At 41.1% G+C, this 19440-nt stretch overlaps 1 protein-coding gene and 1 long non-coding RNA gene across 3 annotated transcripts in view; one reads left to right on the top strand and one right to left on the bottom strand.

Moving 5' to 3' along the window:
• The window catches only part of LOC143829960 (uncharacterized), a 103259-nt gene extending 97198 nt beyond the window's left edge, over positions 1-6061 (top strand). The window contains exons 5-6 of the long non-coding RNA XR_013228301.1: positions 4612-4801; positions 5332-6061. This is a non-coding gene — a long non-coding RNA (uncharacterized LOC143829960). The remainder of the gene's footprint in view (positions 1-4611; positions 4802-5331) is intronic.
• OTOG (otogelin) overlaps positions 1-19440 on the bottom strand; it is a 180046-nt gene that overhangs the window by 73569 nt on the left and 87037 nt on the right. For both annotated transcript variants that reach the window (XM_077321603.1, XM_077321602.1), the window contains exons 28-32: positions 17712-17831; positions 12973-13089; positions 11906-12062; positions 10794-10820; positions 8888-9055 (exon numbers count right to left, since the gene is read on the bottom strand). In XM_077321603.1, the coding sequence (XP_077177718.1) occupies positions 8888-9055; positions 10794-10820; positions 11906-12062; positions 12973-13089; positions 17712-17831 (589 nt within the window). The remainder of the gene's footprint in view (positions 1-8887; positions 9056-10793; positions 10821-11905; positions 12063-12972; positions 13090-17711; positions 17832-19440) is intronic.

A 19440-nucleotide genomic window follows, 5' to 3' on the forward strand; every position in this document is an offset into this window, starting at 1 on the left:
AATTAAATGTTCTTATTTTGAAAATAAATACCAATATAATAGAAATGTAGGAGGGATATAGAAAAGGAGGTTATATATAACAATTCATACAATCATGCAAAATTTACTTTACACTACACAATACATTAGACAAAGTAAAAAGGTTCCTTCTTTTCCTCATCATAATCATACAGTGGTTCTTACTTCAATTATAGCCAATCTATTTTATTGCTATATTTTTCCACAATATTATTTTCATCATTTTCACACCTCGTCAGTTATTAACTATGACAGGAAACACATCAAAATCTATTAAAATAAGAAAATAAGAAAATCCATTATATATCTCACATTTTAAAAGTGAGCTAAAAATGAAAGATATTATTGTTCACATTTCCATTATTTGTACATTTATATTCAAATTTTATTATCCTGCTTTATCAAAGAACTACATTTCCTACATAATTATATACTATTTTAACTTTAAAATTGCTTCTCACTTGAAATTTATCTCCTGCTTTCATAGCCTTCCTGTGGACCTTTACTTATCCCTGACCCAGAAATCACAATTGGTACAGAACACAGCCACCTGATTCCTTATGAGGACCCCATGGAGAACTAACATTTGACCTGTTCTCCAACAGCTGCACTGGTTGCCAATTGAGTTCCACATGAGGTTTAAGTTGTTAGTTTCAACCTTTAAGGCCTTACAAGGTTTGGAACTGCCTCTCTGCATGTGCCCCTTGAAAGGCCTATCACTCAGCAAATTCCAACTTGCTGGTGATTCCTGGTCCCAAAGATGTATGCCTGGCCACAATCAGAGTCAGGGCTTTTTAGGCCCTGGCTCTTGCCTGGTAGAATGAACTGCCAGTGGAGAACCCAGGCACTTTCAGAACGCCCTAAGTTCTGAAGGACCTGGAAAATGACACTCTTCCACCAGGCACTTGGTTGAGCCCAGGGGTCATACCTCTGCCATCTTTTTTGGGGCCCATACCTATTCCCACACCTGAGGATTTTGCCTAGATGTTTTGCTCCCATCCTAGGCCAGTCAATAGAATACCATCAGTTGTATGCCTTGACTCATTAGGGAATGATCTATGGATGGAGCAAATATGTAGTGATTATGTAGTGTAAATAATTTTAGCAGATAAATTTTTAGGTTTTATATGTGTTTTGTATTTGGACTGTTTTTATGAATTGTAGTAAGCTGCCCAGAGACCATTTTGAAGAGGGGCAGCCTAAAAGCCAAAAAAAAAAAAAATTATTTCGCCTCAAATGTTAAGATCTATTTTTCTAATATTACATTAATTTCACCGTTACTGCATATTTAGCCTAATTAGCCTTCTAAACCTGGACATCAGATTTTTCATTTTGAAGAATCTATAATTCTGTCTACTGACACCAAATATTCATATATGTCTTCTAAAACTTTTGGTAGTTTCTTATGCAATATTCCTAATGATATACTTTTGGCTTTCACAGGGAATTTAACTTTTACTATATTCTGCATTCTCCTGTGTATTACCTTCCAAGGACCCTGGCCACTGCATTCTGGACCAACTGTAGTTTCCAGGTCAGAATTAAGGGTAGGCCTGTATAGAGTGAGTTACTCTAGCCAGAAGTCTAGCCTAGAAGTGACCATCACATGGATCACTGTGGCTATGTGTTTCAAGGCCAAGTAGAGCACTAAGGGTTTGCTTTGGCAAGGTGGTAGAATGCCAGCCGTGCTACTCTGGTGACCTGGGTTTCCATTGAGAGGGAAGCATCCAGAATCATTCCCAGGTTCTGGGCAGAGCAAGCTACTGATAGCTGCACACCAGGTTGGGCAAATGCATTTCTTCACTTGGATCCTTGCAGGCTAGCCATAGGACCTTCATCTTTGAAGGACTGAGCTTCAGAACACTCTGCTTGAGCCACATCATCACTGTTTCCAGGAAGTTGGCTAATGCTTCTGGGGGAGAATCAGGGTGGTCATCCATCAGTAGAAAGACCTGGGTGTTATCTGCTTCTTGGTGACATCCCAGCCCGAACTTCCATACCAGTTGGGCAAGAGGGCACATGAAGATATTAAATAAGATTGGAGAGCTGACCGCTCTTTGAAGGACTCCTCATGTAAATTGGTGGTGGCTTGAAGATGTCTCTCCTGTTGCTAATCTCTGTACACAGCCCCGGAGAAATGAGATCAGAGATTGGTTGTCCTCCATATTCCTGTGTTGGCGAGGCCATGAGCTAGAAAGCTCATGGACGACTGTGTCAAATACTGTTGAAAGGTCACATAGTAGAAGCAGTGCTGACCCGACTCAGTCCAACTGGAGACAAAGATCAGGGCAACTACCGCTGTTTCTACCCCATGATCAGACCGGTAACCTCATTGGGATAGGTCCAGGGCTGAAGCTTTTCCCCAAAATGCTGATATTTAGTCCATGACAGTCCTTTCAACTCTATGCGCAAAACAGGTCGGTAGATGTCAGGCTCTAGTGGGTCTAGAGATGATTTTTCCAGCAGTGGGCAAACCACTGCCTCTTTTAGTTCCTCCAAGTATTCTCCCATTGAGAAAGGTTGATTATCTCCTGGAGGGGGCCCCTTATTCTTATATCTGGTGTTTTTAGTAGCCATGATGGGCAGGGGTCTAGTGAGCATGTGGTTGGTCTCACTGCTGCAAACATCCTGCTCACTTCAGTCAGCATGAGTCTTCTAAAGTTATTCAGTGTTCTTTCCGAAGATGGCCAAGAGGCCTCTAGTTCACTTTGTGTCAAAGGTTGGAAGAAGGTCATGGTGGAGTGTCAAGATTTTGTCTGCAAAATGCCTCACAGCTGATATCCAAGTGGGTATTGTTTTGTTGCTCTTCCTCTAGGGCAGCAAGAGCTCGAACTATCCTAAACAATTGTGCTGAGTGTGAGTTAGCAGAAGCTATAGTAGTCAAGTAAAAATTGCATTCTATAAGGCAGTGGTCCCCAACCTTTTTATCATCGGAGACCGGTCAACACTTGACCGGGGGGAGTAGTCTTTTGCCAGGCCAATTAGAGAAGTGTCGGGAGGCACTGGGTCTCACAGAGCATTCAGGAATCCAACTGGATACATAAATCTCCACAGAAGAGCTAAATTCTGCTCAGTGCCCAACTTAGGAGAAGGTTGAAGCCTTAGCCGAGCTTTCAGGGTATAGTGGTCTTACCATGGCATGGCATTAGCCATGACCACATCCACATTCAAACCTTCACCAAAAGAAAGGTGCAGGGTGTGGTCTGCCTGATAGGTAGGGCCAACAACAAATTGTGAGAGCCACAGTGTCGCCATGGCTGACACCAAGTTTAGCTCACTTCCAAATGATGCCAAGCTCAGCATGGATAGTAAAGTCCCCCAGAACCAACAGTATAGGGAACTGTAGTGTCCAGGATGTTACCACTTCCAGCAGGGCTGGCACGGCTTCTGGTTGCATGCTGGATACATGGTAAACCAGCCAGATGGCCATACTCTCAGTTGAACCCCATCCAAGACCAACACATTCAGTTGCTGAAACTTATCACGTGGGAAGAGCCCTGAAGAAGAAAAACTCCTGGATTAGTATTGTCACTCGGCCTCCTTACCCCGCAGTCCGAGACTGATGGAGGACGGAAACCCGGTAGGGACTAGCTTTTGAAGGGCAACAGTTTCGCTCCCCATGACCCAGGTTTCCATCATATCCTGCATGTCTCATCTCAACCTCCTCTTCTCCAAGCTGAACATTCGTATATCCTTTAGCTGTTCCTCTTAGAGCTCGGTCCCCGGGCCCTGAATGATCCTCTTTGCTCTCCTCTGCACCCTTTCGATTTTGTCCACATCCTGTTTGAAGTGAGGCCTCCAGAACTATTCACAGTACTCCAGGTGCAATCTGACCAATACAAGGGGACTGACAACTTAATATTTTGATGTGGTACCTCTGTTGATACAGCCTAAAACTTACTTCCCATTACATCCCCGTCTTCTCATATTTAGCTTACAATCCACAAGAACCCCAAGATCTCGTTCTCATACACTACTACTCAGAAGCATTTCTCCCATCCAGTATGCATGCTTCTCATTTTTGTGACCCATATGCAGAGCTGCACTTTTCCTTATTGAACTGCATCTTATTCTCATCTGCCCACTTTTCCAGCATATTTAGAAATCACTGAACTCTGTATCTTCTGAGGCATTCGCTTCTCCTCCCTGTTTAGTGTCATCTGCAAATGTAATTTGTCCCTTCACCCTCTTATCCAGATCATTGATAAAAATGTTGAAAAGTACAGGACCCAGATCCAATGGCACCCCACTGTTCACTGGTAGAGGTTTAGAGCAAGAAAAACACAGACGACAGCAAAACAGAATATATCTAATTTCTTTTACTTTATTTCTACTGTCTTTATTAAGGATTTTAGTGCTTTAACTCCAAACTCTGTACTTTCTCAGTTAATTTATTTGTTCTTTTTTCCTGTTAAGAGGGTTCTTCTAATGAAAGTTTTGTTTCACAAATTATAGCTTGTAACATTCTTTTTGTGTTGTTTTTTAAAGGATTAATCCAAATCTTTTCTACATTTTTATTTATTACAGTAGCTTGTAACAAAAGAGTAGCATTTAATCTCCATCTTCCTCTTGGTTTTCTATTCCATTGTCCAGCTACCTCCAATACACCAGCGGGTCCCGCACCTGTAGCAGCAATGCAGCCAGCAGCCCCAACCCCAGACCAAACTGCCGAGCACATTGGGAAGAAGAGTTGGTTCTTATATGCTGCTTTCCTCTACCATGAGTCTCAAAGCAGCTTATAATCATCTTCCCTTTTTTCTCCCCACAACAGACAACCTGTGAGGTAGGTGAGGCTAACAGAGCCCTGATATTACTGCTCAGTCAAAACATCTTTATCAGTGCTGTGGCAAGCCCAAGATCACCCAGCTGACTGCATGTGAGGGAACGGGGAATCAAACACGGCTCGCCAGATTAGAAGTCCCACTCCTAACCACTATACCAAGCTGACACATCAAGCAAAGATGTGCCCTGGGGAAGGCCAATGCTACAGATGGGAGTGATCCCAGAGGGGCGGAGTGATGTCCCGGGTCAGGCACGGCTCCAGAAGCATGCCAAGTGGCCAGACTCAGCAGCTGGAAATGCTGAGGCAAGCCAGGTGTGAGCTCAGAGCCTCTTGAGCACTCATAGGGTGGGCCTTAAGGAGCAGGGAAGGGATATATTAGGGAATCAGCATGGGTCAAGGATAAGATGGGGCTTGGGGATAGTGGTGGTAACTATTCCAGACCCAGGAGAGACCGCCAGGGATGTGAGTCCAACATGAAACCCCATTCTGAGACTAAGCCAAGCCTCACCCTTCATCATCCCATCCCACAGCCCATCTCTCAGAGCAAGGTGGCAGAAGGGGGGGAACTTCCCAGAGTGGCACAGCCGACCCCAACATTGGCACAACAAGTTAAAGAACATAGTGGCACTCAAGAAATTAACAAGTAAGATCTGATCCAACCGGGGAGAGAAAAGAAAGATGTTTTTTTTTATTATTTGGAATACTTTTATAATTTGATGAAATTTCTAGAATAATCAGGTGGAAATCCTTACCTGAAAATTGGACTAAGGAATTTAGTAATTATAGTAGAGGATATCATCTTTCAGAAATAAAGTTTTGTAAAACTTTAGCCAGCTTGGATGGACTCCCCCCATTTTCTTTTCCTCTCTTTCTTGATTTTGGTTTCTATATTTTCATTTTTGTGTGTTTTCTTTATTTGTTGGAGCAAAACCATAATCTGATGGCATTATCTCTATATTAGATATGAAGATTTTGGTGTGCTTTCTTGTGGCATTTGTTTTGTATGAGTTAAATACATAAAACTTTAATTTTAAGAAGACAGAACTTTCTACAAATTTGAAAAATTCCCAGGTTTGCTGAAAAATCAGAAATAAAAAACATGCAGAAAGGGGTTTAAAATCTCCAAATAACAAAAGCAGTGCATATGCCTTAAAGAAATTAATGTGCTCTCAATTGTGGGGGTTACTGTATTGCCAAGCCTTCAAAGCTTGTTTTTGTCAATAAAACCTAGCGGAATGGCCCTTTACAGGACTGTTTTGACTTTTGATGGAAAAATCATTATGACCAGGCCTAGTAGCAATCACTAGGTGACTTGATTTCATATGAACTGTATGACTTAGCCAGGAATGGCTACTTCTGAAAATGTCTTTTTGGTCTTCGACCAAAGATGAGGTATTTTAAGTACAAGGTCAGCATACAAAACATTTAACTCTGGTTTTTCTTCAGATTGCATAAATCTTTTGCGTTTTACTAAAAGAATGGCTACTCGCTATGTTCTACTCCAGCAACTCCACAAAAACTACTGCATATAGTAGTAAGCATTCCAGATTAGGACATATCAAACAGGGTTGCTACAAGGATAAAGTGGAGAAGAGAATAATGTAATCCAGTGGTCCCCAACCTGTGGTCCGCGGCCCGGCAGGCCAGGGCGCCAGGTCGCGGTTCCCTCTCCCCGCCCCTCGCGCAGTAAAAAACTTCCCCGGGCCACAAGCTTGCGGCCCAGGAAGCTTGTTACTGTGGGAGGGGGGGAGAGGGAATCAGAGCTGCGCTGCACATCGCGCATGCGCGGCCTGGCCCTAAATTGCGCGTGCGCTGCACTTTTGCGCATGCACGATTTCGGCTGCGCACCGCACATGCGCGCTGCGCTGGTGGGGCAGTTGCCCCGCCGGTCCCCAGCCGGAAAAATGTTGGGGACCACTGATGTAAGCTGCTTTGGGTCCCCAATGAGGAGAAAGGTACAGTATAAATTAAAATAATAAATATAGCTGAAGATGGAGAGAGCAGATAAAAGGAAGGTGGGTGGAAGGAAGGAAGGAAGGAAGGAAGGAAGGAAGGAAGGAAGGAAGGAAGGAAGGAAGGAAGGAAGGAAGGAAGGAAGGAAGGAAGGAAGGAAGGAAGAGAAGAAAGTAGAAGTCAGGATACAGGAGTTGCCAGGAGGAGGTAAAAAGGAAATCACATGGGAAGGGAACACAAGGGGAAGCAAGATACCCTATCAAGTTCTTATGGATTCCCCACCATGCAACTAGGGCCACCCTGATGGGCAAAACACTATAATTGGGCCCAGAGCAGTATCTGGCATTGCACAACTGGGCCATAGTTTTGCTGGAAGCAGGCTGCCAGAGGGAGAAAAGAAAGGAAAGCTGAAGGCAAGGGGGTCAGATAAGGGTGGGTTGGCTGGGAGGTGAAGAGAAAAGAAGAAAATTGGAGACTCTATCAGGACTTTAAAAGAGAAAGAGGAAATAGTGAGGGAGGTGAAAATGATCCCTCTTTGCAAACCCCCACTTCTCTAACCTAATTGAGTTAACTGTGAACATTTCTAATATCATATGATGCTAATGAGTCTGCTGAGAAAGGGTAGAATAAAAGTCTAAATAATAATTAAAATAAATATGTGATACTACTTTCTCATATTATAATTTTTCACACATACTTTCCAGCAAAACACTTCCTTTACCTTTCATGCATTCCAATATCAAGTACACACTTATACTTTAAATACTAAACATATTCTCTAGACCTGTTGCTGAAGTTATTTTGTTTACTCATTTTCTTTGAGAAAAATATAATATGCAACTAGCCTCACAATACTGGCGTATGTCTGGTAGTACAGGTCCAGAAAGATCTGCCAGGTAGCCATAATGTGCACACATCTATTTGTACCTCATTTGTGTCCACAACTGACCACCCATCACCAGCTTCCAGACATCCATCATATCACAGAAGACAGCAGACATATAAAAACCTACTCACTGAGTAGAGACCTTAGCAGACACTCTACTTGTTGAAAACATACTGAAAGCTGCAAAGAAATGTTTATTTTTCCTTCTGCAAAATTTTTAATATCAATACTGCAGACCGAAAACTGCCTGGCTGTATTGTCAATAGGTGAAAAACCACAAAAATCAGGGATAAAACCAAATATAGCAAAATAGAAACAATTTATTATTAGAGTTCAAAAATGATTTTAAAACCATTTAAAAATATTGTATCTATTGAGGACACATAAAACATCTCAGTGTGTACACCATACATGCCAACAAGTTCAGACATAATGCATTTCAATCATACTGATCTTCATCAGAGGTCAATATATAGATATACACAATTGTATAGCAATTTTTTCCCAATTAACAATGGAGGTATGGACTTCATTAATCTGATATGGTTGGTTCTGGTCCTGCAAAGTATTAGCAGAATCCACAGTCAGCAAATATTTCCTATTCCTCCACTGGGTATTGGAAAATCGTGTTGTGTGCTTCTCTGTGAAAAGGTCCAAAATAAGAGGTATTATCACTAGAACATTATCTCTAAACAGCCAAGATAACTGAAAAGTCAGAATACAATAGAGTTATCTAGTTCAGGGGTCCCCAACCACCGGGCCACGGTCCGGCTCTCCCCCCCCCCCGCAGTGAGAAAATTCCCAGGCCGCAAACAAATTGGCCGCCAAAGCGGCCGATTAGTTTGTGGCTCGGCAAGCTTCTTTTTGTGGGAGGGGGAAGCAGGGCAGCCGGCGTAAATGCGCATGCGTGGCAGTTCCGGGCATTCGCATTTGTGGCATGCGTGGCCGCAAATGCGTGCGCGCAGCAATTTCACGCATGCATGTCAAGCCCGCACATGTGCAGCTGCTCATGGTGCACATGCACATGCGCGGACCTGCCGCACAGGCACAGCATGCTCAGCTGCTGTATCACCCTCCCCCCACACCAGTCTGCAGCCTTAGAAAGGTTGCGGACCACTGATCTAGTTCATTGCACCAAATATTTGGTAGTCAATAGTAAATTGGTTGATTTGAAAACTAACTTTGTCAAAGTTTTTAAAACCGATTTTACTACATTTCTCAATAGTTCTTAGTGACAGTAGGTTTACCATGTGCTTTGGGTTTGTATAATCCTGAGGTCAACATAAAGTTCACTGTCTCCCCAGAAGAAAGACCATTTCCTTTTGTCAGAAAAACAGAACCATCCAGATGTTTGGCTGCAATTACAACTTCTTTGTCCAAGTAGCTAACCAGCTTGTAGGGACCTTTTCCTAGAACTGTCAAGAGAAGACAGGATTAATTTCCTCCTGAGAACAGGTCAGATGGAATCAGGAGTAGGATATATGAGGTGAACCAATCATAATTCTGAGATAAATGTTTAATCAAACTAAATCCAGATAACATAGAATCATAGAATCAGAGTTGGAAGGGACCTCCTGGGTCATCTAGTTCAACTCCCTGCACTATGCACAACACTCACAACCCTATCGCTCATCCACTGTAACCTGCCACCCCCTTGAACCTTCACAGAATCAGCCTCTCTGTCAGATGGCTATCCAGCATCTGTTTAAAAATTTCCAAAGATGAAGAACCCACCACCTTCCGAGGAAAACTGTTCCACTGAGAAACCGCTCTAACTGTCAGGAACTTCTTTTGGATGTTTGGACAGAATTTCTTTTGAATTAATTTCATCCCATTGGTTCTGGTCTGTCCCCCCAGGGCAAGAGAGAACAACTCTGCTCTATCCTCTACATGGCAGCCTTTTAAATACTTGAAGATGGTTATCAGATCCCCTCTCAGTTGTCTCCTCTTCCGGTCTAAAAAGACCAAGGTCCCCCAACCTTTCCTCATATATCTTGGTCTCCAAACTCCTCACCATCTTTGTTGCCCTCCTCTGGACATGCTCCAGTTTGTCTACATCCCTCTTCAACTGGGGTGCCCAAAACTGAACACAGTACTCCAAGTGAGACCGAACCAGAGCAGAGTAAAGAGCAGAGTTTAAAAAAAATGTTGCCAACAAGTGTTTTTGCTTTTCAATAAGGTCCTTGAAACTTTGAGGAAAGTTTGTTCAAGTGGAACATGCTTACCCTTCAAATTTGCCTGATTTTACCCTGCTCTGTATGAAGTGCCAGGTCAAAGCTTATCTTTTTACCCTCACTATCAAATAGCTACATAATGTCTAATATTATCTAACTTTAATTTCATTCTCTTTGTTAGCCTCAAGAGAAGGGTGAAGAATAATGGACAATTGGTTTGCATTTTACAAAGCATTCCCTCCTTTACAGAGAATCAAGAACAATCATACGTACATGTACACAGCAATATGGGAACTTAATCATTTCCTACTACTAAGCAATTATTATTTTGTATTATTCCTCAAATAATCTCATGAGCATTATTTATAAAAATGAAAAACTATTTACAATATCAATTTAGTGAGCGTTTTAAATTTGCTTCCATTATCTTGAATTGCTATAGAAATTGAATTGGTATAGAAATCTAAACTACACTGGCAAACTGAAAAATCAAAGAATGTTTTCCACATTCACATTGTCTTCGTTATATGAGAAGATTCACAAACTTAAAGGCAATATGAAGCAATTTTTGTCAAATACTTATAGCAGTAAAATTTAATATGGCCAGGGAATTCCTGCCAATTGCTACTGCTTGCAAACTAGCTCCCTCCTGTGGCTCTTCAGAAAAAAATAGATGCATATAATTGTTGACTTTGCTGGAATTTTAATATTTCTCTTCTCCAAAACACTAAACCTGTGTAGCAATTAGTAGCAGGAATGTGGGAAAGAGGGAACACCATACTCTGCAGGCAGAAAGCCTTTTACCTATGGAAATGTTAGAGAGTGCAGAAGAGCAGCATTACTTTGAGATGTGAGAAAAAATACAGCATACTTGAGCAAAAATGTATATTGTTTCTAAAACTTTGAATCCAAAGAAACTGATTTATTAAGAGGCAGGAATTTTTTTTTTCTATTATCCGTTCACCCATCAATTACTTACCTTTGTTGACATATTCACAATCATAAGCTAAAAGAGGAAGAGAAAAGTAAACACGTTAGGAACAGACGTGTGGCATGCAACCAGCACATATCATACTTCATATATATGTGCATATACTTACAAAAGCACATTTCATTTGAATTGAGAAAAAAAGACTGGTAAAATTAACAAAAGTATTCAGTTGACGGATTAGCATGGTTCATCACAAACCATGAAGAGGCTAGTAAAGTATCTGATAAGGTACATGTTTCCCACTGTAATAAGTACAGAAGGTTATCCTATTGTGACCTCTGGTGGATTAGAATAAATGTTGCTGTTTTCCTCAAGTCACATATCCTTTATTAGTATTTATAATCTGAAGTCTCTTGTGGTCCAGAGTGGCAGTAGACATGCTGTCTGAAAGCTCTGCCCATGAGGCTGGGAGTTCAATCCCAGCAGCCGGCTCAAGGTTGACTCAGCCTTCCATCCTTCCGAGGTCGGTAAAATGAGTACCCAGCTTGCTGGGGGGTAAACGGTAATGACTGGGGAAGGCACTGGCAAACCACCCCGTATTGAGTTTGCCATGAAAACATTAGAGGGCATCACCCCAAGGGTCAGACCTTTACCTTATAATCTGAAGCATGCTACTAACAGATTCATAATGCAAATATGAAGCTACAGAAATTTTCTGAATGACAATCAAGATGATATCACCTTTTTGACCTTCATAGAAACAATATAGCCTTTAAAAAAAAAACAATCCTGGGATGCTATTCTTCCAAGACGAATTGTTTCTGAACATTGTACCTTTAATCCTTTTATTCCTTCAGATCTGGCAGCCACAATGGTTTTCCCTGATTCAAGTCATGCTCTAAATAAATGAGGGTATAGTCTTTGATTGTATGCATCAGGTTACACAGGAACCCAGGAAGTGATATATAGCCATTAAAAATCAGAGTGAATCTCTCGATCTTCTAGTTGAGCATTCCCCCTTCATGTCCAAAGAAACAACAAAAACTAGGGTATCCAGCTTCAACATGTCCCAAAAAATCTCTAATTAAGATTTTATTAGATTAAGTTGAAAGTACATGCTGACTAAGTGCTGATGTTGTTACTCTAATATTAATACTCACGACACAGTCTAGGGGATCTCCAGTCTACCGTAACTCCTTGCTGACAACACTGATGTGCATAGGCTGACACACTTGTACAGAAACACTCGCAGTCTCCTCCCTGGTTACAACCACACGTGTCCGTCAAGCAGTTGGAATAAAACCAGGTTACATCAACCTGAAATATATAAATGTTATCATAATATATTATTTGAATAATACTGTTGTAATACTAGCAATGGGACAGGATGTCCAGCATTTATTAATTTGCTTTTATTGAGCTAGTGGAGTTATATTACAGAAAATAAATAATATAAATACATGTACTATACTAGCATGCTAATATATACAAAATTTGCTGTTGGATGAAAGTATCAATAGCTAAATTTGAGCACTGACATTTGGCTTTCCATCCTAAAGTAGGAAATGACAGCCTCATATGCTAATTCCTTTATATCCAAGAAACAAAAAGGTCTTCCATTAACTTTTAACTTAAAGCATTTATTTATTTTATTTATTAGATTTTTATACCGTCTTCCCATACGGCTCAGGGTGGTTTACATATAACATCACAAGGTGATACATGGAATTGGGTGTCAGTTTTACAAGGATGTGCCTATTCATGGATGCAGGCTCTCTGATGTGCTGGAACTTCAGCCCACTTGAGCTAGGATGGCTTGTGATAGGCTTTTCCTTCCCTTGATATTGTTTGTATTCTGTCCATACTTCCTCCAGTGGAAGACCACTTTATTTGGAGAAAGACCCTCAAGGCTGGAAGAAGGCTTGTGGAGGAAAGTGATCATTTTTACAAAGTGATGATTACAAAGTGTTGATCATTACATCAACCATTTAATAGGCAGGCCCAGTGACTATATGGTCCAGGCTAAGCATTATATTTATTTTCTATTGCAATGGATTTTAGGGCCAATCTGGAAATATAAATGCAAGATCAGAGTTCTGTTATGGAAAACAAATTACCACGAACAGACTATCCATTCAGAGGCTTTATTTCATTTCACACTAAACCTGTAGATTTTTTTTAAAGTCACATAGAAACTTTAAAATTCTTATTTCATATTGCTACTCACCACTGGATGACAAGACTCAAACACTTCACTTAGTAATATCCCACATTCTTTTTTTGCAAATGGTTCTCTGAGTGGATTTAAAATGCATGGATGCCGGATGTCAGAGCTGTCAACACACTGAATACAAAAGCAGAAGCATTAACAAAGAAAAAGTTTCTTATAGGAAGTATAGTGATCCAACTGCTGAAGTAATCAAGTAATAAAACTTATATATATCTACAACAGGTGGATATAGATGCAGATTATGGCACTCAAAACCCTGTTACTCCTAGTAGTGACTTTATTAGTCTTCCCACCAATAAAAAAATAGGGCTTATGACTACCCTTCCATATGTGGGCAGCTATAACCACATAGAAATGAAGTTATGCTCACAGGTGCTTAGTTAGGTATATAACTGATATATTTTTCAGTCTACCGTTGCTGGTAGATAACTGAAATACCATAAAACCTCCGCAGATGCCCCTTATTATCTTCACTATTATCTGGTTCTGATCTGATTTTCTGAGCATTCTGGAAAGTTGTTCAAAAAAGTCCAAAAATTTCCATGAGTTTCTATGAGACGTTTTCACAGTTATATAATTGGTTTTTAGATTTTCATTCTGTTCTATCTTAAGTCTATGTAGTTATAAGATGTTTTGAGTACTCAGAATAAAAAACAGGGTATAATTTTTCTAACAAAACAATACAAATAGAAATAGAAAAGAGTCACATGAAGATGTGAATGTAAAAATACTAATGAAGTCATACAAGATAATATACAAAAGGAGTTTCTCAAAACTGAAATACAGAAGGCACAATTACAGACAATTCCCTTGAGAAGGAAAACTGGGAGGAACTTAAAGAAACAAGGATGGCTCCATAAACAGCTTACAAAAGAACTGAATAATAAAAAAGACTAATTTAGGAAATGGAAGGAGGGCCTTATAACCAAGGAAGAATCTAAACAAATAACCAAGGATTGTGGGGAAAGTGTTAAAAAAAGCTAAAGCTCAGTATGAGCTTAAGCTAGCAAGAAATACTAAAAACAAGAAGAAAGGGTTCTTAAGGTTTTATTCAGTGTAAAAACAAATAGGGACAATGTAGGACCATTGTGGGGACCAGAAAGTGACATTGTAACAGGTGATGAAGAGAGGGCTGAATTGCTCGATTCCTACTTCTGCTCAGTCTTCTCTTGCAAGGGGAATCGTGCTTGATACGCTCCTTTCTCCATAAGCTGAGCCAGAGGGTGGCCCTGGGGGAAGAGTTGTTGCGCACCTACCAATTCTCTTGCAGGATCCCATAGGGCATGGTTCTCTCCCCCATGCTTTTTAAACATCTTTGTGCACCCTCTAGCTCAGCTGGTGCGGAACTTTGGGCTGGGCTGTCGGTATGCTGATGACATCCAGCTCTATCTCCTGATAGATGGCTGCCCAGACTCTCCCCCCCCCCCCGGGAACCATTCACCAGATGTTTGAAAGTGCTGGCTGGATGGTTGGAGCAGAGTCGTCTGAAACCCAACTCCTCCAAGATGGAGGTCCTATGGTTGGGAAGTAGGGGGCAGATCAGGAAGGGCTTTTGGCCTGCCTGGCAGGAATGCAATTTACCATCACGTCCCAGGCCAGGAATTTGGGGGTGACCATAGATGCCTACCTAAGTATGGAGGCACAGGTCAAGAGGGTAGCTGGCCAGGCTTTTTTTCATCTTTGCCAGGCCCGACTACTAGTGCCCTGCCTGTCCCCTGACCACCTAGCCATAGTGATCAATGCAACAGTCACCTCCAGGTTAGATTTCAGTAACTTGCTCTACACTGGCCTGCCCTTGCCCTTAATCCAGAAATTACAGCTGGTACAGAATGCAGCTGCTACGATCTTCACAGGAAAATCTTGGAGGGCCCATATCCAACCTGTGCTCAGGCAGTTGCACTGGTTGCCAGTTGTTGCCCGGATCAGGTTCAAGGTTTTGGTTTTGACCTTCAACATCTGGGCCCCACATATCTGAGGGACTATTTGTCACCCTGTGCCCCCCCCCCGCAGGGCTTCACACTCTTTGAGTACTTATTTGTTGGTGATTCCCAGCCCTAGAGAGGCACACCTGGCCTCAATCACGGACAGGGTCTTTTTGGTCCTGGCCTCGACCTGGTGGAATGAGCTCCCTGGTGAGCTGCAGGCTCTGTGGGAGCTTTCTGTATTCCTCAGGGCCTGCAAAATGGAGATCTTCTGCTAGGTCTTTGGTTGAGACCAGGGCAGTGAGGAAGATCACATCCCCCCCCCTCCCAGTGTTGGTGTTAGTACCTGGGTTGTTGCCAGCTAGGCCCCTTCTCCCTCCCTAATAGTGGGTGTATCAGTCGTTTGGCCGCACAGATAGAGTTATTTATTGCTTTGTTTCCTGTGATATTGTATTGCTATGTCCTTTTAATGGGGGTTTTAATGGGTTTTTAATGAGGACTTTGTGATATAAATCACATAAAAATAAAATAAATAACATGGCAAAATCATTTCATGTGATGAGGGATGGGAGTTGTGGCCTTGGATCACTGTAGGGTTAGTCCATAAACACCTAGTTTCTTTAAATGAAACCAAATCTTCCAGGCCAGATGAATTGCATGCAAGGGTACTAAAAGAACTTGTAGATGTAATTTCTGAGTCTCTTTTATTTTTGACTATTCTTGGAGAACAGGCGAAGTACCAGAAGATTGGAGGAAGGCAGATGCTATCCCTATCTTCAAGAAGGGGAAAAAGGAGGATCCGGGTAACTACCGACCTGTCAGCTTGACATCTATAGCTGACAAAATGTTATTAGAACAAATAATCAGCCAGTCCTTGAGCAGCTAGAGCGGATGTCTGTAATTACTAAGAGTCAGCATGGTTTTCTCAAGAACAAGTCATGTCAGACTTTATCGCTTTTTTTGGGATAAAGTTACCAACTTGCTAGATCAGGAGAATGCTGTGGACATTGTTTATATTGATTTCAGTAAGGCTTTTGATAAGGTTCCACATGAAATTCTTATTGGCAAGTTGTTAAAATGCGGTATGGATCCTATTACTGTTAGGTGGATCGAGAACTGGTTGACAGATAGCACCCTAAGGGTGCTTGTAAATGGTCTGCCATCTTCTTGAAGAGGAGTGAATAGTGGAGTGCATCTGGGATCTGTCCTGGGCCCTGTGTTGTTCAACATATTTATAAATGAAGGAATAGAGGGGGTGCTTAAATTTGCAGATGATACTAAACTGGGAGGGGTAGCAAACACACCAGAAGACAGAATTAGGATTCAGGATAATCTTGACAGGCTCGAAAACTGGACTAAAATGAATTTTAATAGTGAAAAACGTAAAGTTCTGCTTTTATGTAGGAAAAATCATATGTATCTCTATAGGATAAGTGAGACTTGGCAGTAGTATGTGTGAAAAGAATCTGGGGGTCTTATTAGACCATACACTGAACATGAGTCAGCAGTGTGAATTGGCCAATTGGATTTTATGCTGCATTAAAAAAAGTATCTTGTCCAGATCACACAAGGTAATATTACAACTTTACTCCACTCTGATTAGACCTCAACTTGGAGTACTGTATTCAGTTTTGGGCACCACAATTGGAGAAAGTGTGAGTGTGACCAGAGGAGGGCTACAAAGTTGGTGAGGTGTTTGGAGACCAAGTCATATGAGGAAAGGTTGAGGGAGCTTTGATTGTTTAGCCTGAAGAGAAGGCGACTAAGAGGTGATATGATAACCAGCTTCATATACTTGAGGGGCTGTCATATAGAAGATGGAGCAGAGTTGTTTTCTGCTGTCCCAGAGGGTCGGACCAGAATCAATGGGTTTACATTAATTCAAAAGAAAATTCCTGACGGAGCGGTTCCTCAGTGGAACAGATTTCCATGGGAGATGCTAAGTTCTCCTTCTTTGGATGTTTTGAAGCAGAGGCTAGATAGTCATCTCACAGAAATGCTGATTTTGTGAACTTAGGCAGATTGTGAGTAGGTAGGCAAGAAGGGATGTGCCAGTGTTTGTCTCTTGTGGCCCTCCCTTGCATATCCAGGGAATTGCTAATTGCCGCTGTGAGATTGTAGGTGAACTTCCTCTAGGCCAGGCTTTATTCTGGAGATTTTTGGTGGATGGATCACTTGGGAATGAAATTGGAGTCACCATGGGTAGGCAGGTAGTTATGAGTTTCTGCATTGTGCAGGGGATTGGACTAGATGACCCTGGAGGTCCCTTCTAACTCTGAATATGACAAACCTCTTCTAAATTATTTTTGAAAACTTCTCCATGAATTGAACATCTTTCTCAACTTTTTTCTATTAAAAAAACCCCTGAAATCACAGGTGGCATGATCAAGCAGAATATGGTTGGAAAGCATAGATGTGTATATGCCCAACTGAGGCCCCTCCCCTTCCCACCTAACATTGGCAATTTTGAGAGAGGGGTGTTGACATGACCATATATAGTCATATCACCCAATAAATGTTTAAACATTTAAAATAAGATATTTAAAAATTAATTAACTCCCATTCATTCGGGAAACCCTTCCAGGGTCATCAAGAAACCACAGGATGAGAAAGACTGGTCTTGGGTATTAGTAAGAAAGATTTCAAATTAGGTAAATGTAAAGGCTTATGTTAAAAACACGAAAGTATTGCTAGTACTGCTGCTGGCCAATTTAAAAATAACAATGATTTATTGTTGAGTAACTATGATTAATCATTTAGTGATGAGTAACAATGATTTTGTGATAACAGAATGAATAACCATTCTCTGTTTACCTCTGCAGCTGCCCAGCTACTTCCAAATTCTTGTGCATTGGTTAACTCAAAATTTTCTGGAGTCCTCATTTCATTTACTGTTTTTGAGTCAAAATTTCCACATAGTCCAGTCAGCTCACCCTGGAAAAGAGACTGGTCAGTGCTGGTGGCATGTGTTTTTAATTACAAGAGCAAAAACATGACTATGTATCTACTCTTAAATTTCCTCATAGACATAGAAATAATTGCAGAATGGCACTTTCCTTTACCCATCCCAGTGAGGGAACTCTCAGATCCCACAGAGAGGGCTCGAGCATAATTACATGTCTCACTTGTAATATCATTCCTGTGAATATCCCTCTATTCACACAAATTCAGAGTTCTGTCATTAGTGGAAAAGCATTGGAAAATGAACTGTCAACTGGTACAGTATATTGTCAAGAAAATATGACATTATATATTACAAAGATGAACATGTAATATATCACCATTTATTTAACAAAATTCTGTTATTTAAAATGCATATTCTTAAATTTGTATACACTTGTATCCTTGGACATTATTGAGGGGAGAACAATCACTATACATAGATTCCATATCCTAATTTCTGCACTGCTAGGAAAATAGACCAATTCCATTCCAATATTATAACATAAGTAGATATAAAATTTATGAATAATTAACTGACCATAGGTATCATCTAAGATGTGAAAAATACTTTATTTTAATCCTAATAAACCAGTGAATATTAACATGTAAAATACTTCCTGAGGAACTCTAAATTTAAGCATTTGTTATTTTTGTTTAATATTCTAGTTTAATTATTTGATTTTACTTAATTAAAACATTTCTATGTCACTTTTCCAAGGCGGCAAACACCAAACAGTTCAAAAATATAAACATTTAAATGTTAAGAATGTGCAAAGAATGTTGTCAATGTTACACGGACAAACCATGTTGTTGTTGTTGTTAAGTGTGAAGTCGTGTCCGACCCATCGCGACCCCATGGACAATGATCCTCCAGGCCTTCCTGTCCTCTACCATTCCCCGGAGTCCATTTAAGTTTGCACCTACTACTTCAGTTACTCCATCCAGCCACCTCATTCTCTGTCGTCCCCTTCTTTTGCCCTCGATCGCTCCCAGCATTAGGCTCTTCTCCAGGGAGTCCTTCCTTCTCATGAGATGGCCAAAGTATTTGAGTTTCATCTTCAGGATCTGGCCTTCTAAGGAGCAGTCAGGGCTGATCTCCTCTAGGACTGACCGGTTTGTTCGCCTTGCAGTCCAAGGGACTCGCAAGAGTCTTCTCCAGCACCAGAGTTCAAAAGCCTCAATTCTTTGACGTCAGCCTTCCTTATGGTCCAACTTTCACAGCCATACATTGCAACTGGGAATACCATAGCCTTGACTAAATGCACTTTTGTTGGCAGGGTGATGTCTCTGCTTTTTAGGATGCTGTCTAGATTTGCCATAGCTTTCCTCCCCAGCAGCAAGCGTCTTTTAATTTCCCCATCTGCAGTGATCTTGGAGCCCAGGAAAATAAAATCTGTCACTATTTCCATTTCTTCCCCATCTATTTGCCAGGAATTGAGAGGGCCGGATGCCATGATCTTTGTTTTCTTGATATTGAGTTTCAAGCCAACTTTTGCACTTTCCTCCTTCACCCGCATCAACAGGCTCTTTAGTTCCTCTTCACTTTCTGCCATTAGAATGGTATCATCTGCATATCTGAGGTTGTTGATATTTCTCCCTG

Source organism: Paroedura picta, chromosome 2 (genome assembly GCF_049243985.1).
Source record: "Paroedura picta isolate Pp20150507F chromosome 2, Ppicta_v3.0, whole genome shotgun sequence".
Classification (NCBI taxonomy): Eukaryota; Metazoa; Chordata; class Lepidosauria; order Squamata; family Gekkonidae; genus Paroedura; species Paroedura picta.